General features: G+C 37.2%; 1 protein-coding gene across 3 annotated transcripts in view; it reads left to right on the top strand.

Moving 5' to 3' along the window:
• Window positions 1-6,451, top strand: part of ATP13A3 (ATPase type 13A3) — a 112,130-nt gene that overhangs the window by 45,978 nt on the left and 59,701 nt on the right. For all 3 annotated transcript variants that reach the window (XM_005873195.2, XM_005873196.2, XM_014545316.1), the window contains exons 8-9: window positions 3,183-3,317; window positions 3,748-3,820. In XM_005873195.2, coding sequence (XP_005873257.1) covers window positions 3,183-3,317; window positions 3,748-3,820 — 208 coding nt within the window. The remainder of the gene's footprint in view (window positions 1-3,182; window positions 3,318-3,747; window positions 3,821-6,451) is intronic.

A 6,451-nucleotide genomic window follows, 5' to 3' on the forward strand; every position in this document is an offset into this window, starting at 1 on the left:
TTCTTCATTTCCTCTTGGTTCTTACACATATTGTTGAATTTGTCTTCCATTCTTTTCATCCACCTTATGACCATTTCTCTGAATTCTTTCTCTGACAGGTTGCTTGCCTCCATTGCCTCCATTTCGTTTACTTCCTTTTCTGGTGATGCCTGTTTTTCTTTCATATGAGGGCTGTTTCTTTGTCTCCCCATGATCTCTCTTCTCCAGGTGTTTGGTTATGTAGTTCTCTCTCTGCTGCATTGATTTAAAGGCACAGAATACAACACAACAAGGCACAATGCACAGGCACTGAACACAAATGTATTCATGATACTAATAACCCCGAATAAAGGTGACCACCAGTGCAAAGAGAATTAGGGGATAAGGAAGAAAGAAGAGAAAAAGAAAAAAAGAGAAAAAGAAAGAAAGAAAGAAAAAGGGGTGCAAAAATGAAATTGGGAAAAGGGAAAAAAATGTAAGAGAGAAAAGAAAGGGAAGGAAATAGAAGAGGGGAAGAAACTATTTATATGGGGAGAAAACTCCAATAGAACAGCCATTAATCCCAACAAATTCTAGCAACAGATCCCTGGAGATGAATGCAATCTACGAACAACAATTAATATCAAGTGGGGCGAGGGAAAACAGAAGCAAAAAAATAACTGGAAAAAAAACAACAGAAAAATAAAAAGAAAAAGAAAAACAATCTCACAAACAAGCATAAAAAACCCCAATATACTCAACAATCAAGCAAACAACAACAAAACGACAGAGAGAAAGAAAAATTTGGATAATGAAGAAAGATAAGAGAGAGGTGTATATGGATTTAGAGCAGGGGATTGGAAATTAGATATATAAGTAGGGTGAAATTTTAACAGGGGGTAAAAAGAAGGAATAGGGAAAATCTAAAGCAGGAATAGGGTAAGAGAAACAGGACAACAAAAGGGGAAAGTGAGGGAGAGAGTTTTGGGATAAAGGTAAAGTTGAGGTAGAGAAAAATGATGCTAAAGGAAAGATGAAAATAGAATGTACAACACTAATCCCAAAATAAAGAGAAAATAAAATGACACTTTAAAAAAAGGTAAAATGGTAGTAGTAATAATACTGGTTAAGATCAAGTTAGCTATATTGAGTGAATACTTTTAGTAGAAATAAAAGATTATTTTCATCAGTTGCTGAGAGTGAGTATATGACGTTGCTTTAGAACATACCAAAGTATAATGATTAGGAATTAGAAAGCCTGGTTTGTAATATGGTTCCATCAGTAACTTAGCTTTGATCATCAGAAAATCTTTCTCTTTGCTGCTCCTTTACTTATAAAAGTGGAGCAAGTCCTTTCTGATGATCTCATTCTGATTATCTAAATTAAAGTTAGAAAACAGAAAACTAAGAATGTCTTCTTATTATTTAAATTGTGGCTCTTTATAATTTGGAAGTAAAATGGGACTATATATGAGAAGTGCCTTGAAAAGTACAGAAGCATCAGTTTTACGACATTGGGGTAGTACGTGTTACCCAAGGGTACCATAGAGCTTACTAGGTGTACCGGTTAATAATGGTGGATTTTGTAATCAAAGAAAACATAATTTCAAGAGAAACATCAGAAGTGCTTTATTCAAAGTAATGTCCATCGCTAGCTACACATTTCCCCCATTTTTCAGGTAATTTGTGGATACCGTCCCAATAGAAATTTTCTTGTTTTGAGGCAAACCATTCAGTGACCCAATTTTTCACTTCTTCATACGTTTTGAAGTGCTGCTCAGAAAGTGTGTGTGCAATTGATTGGAACAAATTGTAATCTGAAGGAGCAAGGTCTGGTGAATATGGTGGGTGGTTTAATACTTCCCAGGCAAGATCTTTTAACGTGTCTTTAACTGGTTTTGAAGTGTGTGATGGCGCGTCATCATGAAGCAAAATTACTTTGCCGTGTCTTTTGGCCCATTCTGGTCATTTCACAATCAAAGCGTGGTTCACATAGATTATTTGTTGTTGGTAGCAATCAGTATTAACAATTTCACCTGGTTTTAGAAGCTCATAATATACCACACCTTTCTGATTCCACCAAACGCAGATCATTGTCTTCTTTCCGAAGCGATTTGGCCTTGCAGTCGATGTTGATGGTTGACCTGGCTCAACCCATGATTTTGTGCATTTGGGATTCTCAAAATAAATGCACTTTTCATCGCCAGTCACAATCTGATGCAAAAAAGACTTTCTTTCGTGCCATTGAAGCAACATTTTACTGATGACCTTTTGGTTTTCCATTTGTCTTTTGTTCAGTTGTTGTGGCACCCATTTTCCTTCCTTTAAAATCTTTCCCATTGCTTTTAAAGGATCAGAAATTGTTTGCTGAGCAACATTTAACCTTTCTGCAAGTTGTTTTTGAGTTTTACATGCATCTTCCTATATAATAAAGAGGTAATATGCAAATTTACCCTCATGCCCTTGTGTCATCACAAGATGGCCGCCCCCAGGTTGTCAGAAGAAGGCCAGCAGGAGAGGGCAGTTGGGGGCAATTGGGCCATCAGGGGAGCAGTTAGGTGTCAATCAGGCTGGCTGGGGAGTGGTTAGGGGGCAGTCAGGCAGGCAGGCAGGTGAGTGGTTAGGAGCCAGCAGTCCCGGATTGTGAGAGGGATCCCAGATTGGAGAGGGTGCAGGCTGGACTGAGGGACACCCTTCCAGTGCACGAATTTCGTGCACTGGGCCTCTGGTCATCCAATAATGCTTGTAATTGTTGGTCTTCAAACTTTTTCTTTCACATCGAAATCATCACTTTTAAAGTGTTTAAACCGGCGTTCACAAGTATCTTGAGGTGGAGCATGTTCACCATAAGCTTCCCGAAGTATACGATAACTTTTTCTTCAAAATAAAGTAATGAATTAAAACTTGCTGCAAATGCTCTTTTTTTGGCATGAAATTCGACATTTTTAAGTGTAAAAATATCTATGATGTTAACACCTTCAGCAAATTTGACATACGAAGTTTTGAAGCTTGCTGTCAATACAACAAAATAGCATACATATCAAATTGCATATATATCAACATATGTGTAACACCATCTATTGAAAAAAAATCCGCATTATTAACTGGCACACCTACTATCCTATAGTATCTTGTTGGTTGCTTCTTAAATAAAAAGATGGAAAATATGTATGGTTATAAGCATTTTATTCACTTTGACTTAAAAATCTTGTGTTTTTTTTTAGGTTCTCAACCCATTTTACATTTTCCAACTGTTCAGTGTTATACTGTGGTGCACTGATGAATACTATTACTATGCTTTAGCTATTGTGATTATGTCTGTAGTATCAATTCTAAGTTCTCTATATTCCATTAAAAAGGTAAGTTCAATTTATTATTGATTTCACAACTGTATTTATATTTTGTAAGGTGCATAGAATAGTGCTTGATACAAAGTAATACTCAATACAGATTTTCTTTTAGTTATGAATATGTCCCTTTTTTTGAGGTAGGGAAGGCAAATGTTTTTTAGAGTCAGTTTATTACTTGACTACTTAGAGGCCATAGCAGGGGTCTATCGTTGTTTATCATAGGCTGGTTCTAGTGTTTTCAGGGATCTAGTGCTTCTTATTTTGTCTTTAGCTAAAACATCGTATAGTTTTTTAAATCTTTTAGTCTTGACATTTTTAAGGGCAGAGTTATAAGCATTTATTTTATTAACTTTATTTTATAGTACCCTTACTTTTTAATATATTGAAGAGTGGTTTATATTAGCTAGTTTTTATTTTTTATTTATTTTTCTTATTTCAGCAATATATTATGTTGCATGACATGGTGGCAGCTCACAGTACTGTGAGAGTTTCAGTTTGCAGAGTAAATGAAGGTAAGTACTTCAGGTGACTCTTGACAAAAATAATCCAAAAATGATTTCCATTAAGCACTAATATATGAAACAAGCCCATGTGTTATATATACATTTATTTCTTAAGAAATAATATATGTGTGAATTTGTACTCATCTCTGAGTTTGTATCGTATTAATTCATTTATATGAAATTGTATTTTTCTTTTTCTACAATGTAACAGCTACTATACTAGGCTCTGGGGATGCAGTGATTATCAAGAAGGACATAGTCGTTGCATCACTGAACTTCATACTAGCTGGAAAGACAGATGATAAATCGTGAAAATAAAGTGTGACAAATGCAGGGAGTGTATTAGATATTAGAGCTCATTTACTGTAGATGTCAGGGATGGCTTTAAAAAAGTATTTTTTAAGTGGTTGAATTAGATAAGAGGTAGGTGAGAAGATAGTATGGTGGGGATGAGTGAGAGAGAAGAAGAGGGTTCTAAGTGCCCAAAGGCCTGGAGTTTGGTCACTGTAATAACTGGAAGAAATTCAGTGTGGCAGATGTAGAAAGTTGATGATGTACAGCCTTCTAAGGTATGTTGAAGAATTTTGACTTATTCCAAAATGCAATGGACAGCCACTGAAGGGTTTTAAACAGGGGAGTAATCTGATCATTATTAGCCTTTCTGAAAAAAATTATTCTGGCTGCCATGTTCACACTAGTTTAGAGGGGAGTAATACTGAAGGCATGAAATGGATCAAGTTGAAGGTTGTGGAAATGGAGAAAAATGATGTGGGTTTGAAAGCTATTTGTAGGGCCATGGAACAGGATTTTACGATTCATTGGATGCAAGGTGGTAGAGTGGTGTCAGGCTGGGGGATGGATGTTTAATTAACATAGTTTAATTAAATAGAAGGAGAAGCAGAATCTTAGGGAAGGATAATGTTTTGGACATGCTAGTTTGGTGAGATATTGAAGAGGTAAAGGAGATACGGGGGAGGTAGCACAGCATCATGGGCCTCGGGGACCATAGCTGCTGAGATTTGTGAGGAACACCAAAGAAGTCTCCATTTTCTTGGCTCAGTATACCTCATCCAAGTGTAAACAGTTTGGCCTAGCAGGTTACTCCTTCCCTGTGCTTCCTGGTCACTTGCTATTTTAGCTGGGAGTATCTGTCTCTCTCCCCTACCTGCAATGTTAGATATGTCAGATTATTGGTGCTCCTCCTCTTCCTTCTCTGCTGCTGCTGGAGATAATTGGGATGCTAGGACATATGTACCATTCAATTTGTACCATCCTATCCCCTTTGTATAGTCTTATCAGATCATTGATATTTTATTTCCTGGTAGACCTAAGAGGAGTTGAATTTCAAGTGGTTTTAACAGCTTTAAGAGTTTTAAAAATAGGTATCTTGCTTAAAAATGAAGATTATTGTATCTATGTACTAAATATTATTAGAATCCTTTAAAAGTTTTTTCCTCATAGCTTAGTAAACTAGTTCTTTGTTGTTGTTGTTGTTGTTGTTGTTTTTGTGTGTGTGTGTGTTTGTTTGTTTATTTTATGAAGGAAAGAGTGTCCTACACACTGTCACAAACAATAGTTTTCTTACCCATTTTTGTTTACAAACTAATGTAACTGTCTTCTGAGCATAGTATTAAACCTAGGTGGGAAAAAGAGAGAGAGAGAGAGAGAGAGAGAGAGAGAGAGAGAGAGAGAGAGAGAGAATGTCCAAATACAGGGTGTCTCAAAAAAATGTATACACACTATAAAGGCAGTGTTTATTGAAATACATTTCAATTTCAAAATGAAATAGAATCTACAGCTATCAGCTGCTAAAGTATGTATACATTTTTGGGGGAAACCCTATATAAGGCAATCCTAAAGAAAAACCTTTTACATGGGAAGATCTTTTTAAAAATCTTTAGCTAACTTGAATATAATATACACATTTCTAAGGAAATAGTGAAGTGGATACTATATCACAATATTTATTTTATAAATTCGTTTAAAATAATGTCTAAAATATTAGGACTATTTTAGGAATAGTGAGAACACAGTGAGACTTTCTAGGTTATAAAAAGTGGCAACAAGAAGAAGAATGCTGTAAAAAATGCTGTTAAAAGAGAAAGTAGGGGGGGAAACCAAGATGGCGGCATAGGTAAACACCTGAAATTGCTGCCTCGCACAACCACTTCAAAATTACAACTAAAAGACAAAACGGACATCATCCAGAACCACAGGAAGGCTGGCTGAGTGGAAATTCTACAACTAGAAGGAAAGAGAAAAGCACACTGAGACTCAGAGGAGGAGTGGAAGTAAAGTGCAGAGGTACGGAGGCGCACGTGGAAAGGGCTGGCAACTGAGGACGCGGCTGTCTTTTTCAATCGGGAGGGAGACACAAGCTCCCGGAAGCTCTGAACTCCAGTTCCGGGCGAGTCTCTGGGGACACAGACTCATACAGGGAGAAACTCCGGCAGTTTTCTCTCAGAGGTGCTTGCAGCGATTACCGTGGGAGCAACTGAGGCGGCTGTCTTTTTCAATCGGGAGGGAGACACAAGCTCCCGGAAGCTCTGAACTCCAGTTCCGGGCGAGTCTCTGGGGACAACACCTCATACAGGGAGAAACTCCGGCAGTTTTCTCTCAGAGGTGCTTGCAGCGATTACC

Source organism: Myotis brandtii, unplaced genomic scaffold (genome assembly GCF_000412655.1).
Source record: "Myotis brandtii unplaced genomic scaffold, ASM41265v1 scaffold4, whole genome shotgun sequence".
Classification (NCBI taxonomy): domain Eukaryota; kingdom Metazoa; phylum Chordata; class Mammalia; order Chiroptera; family Vespertilionidae; genus Myotis; species Myotis brandtii.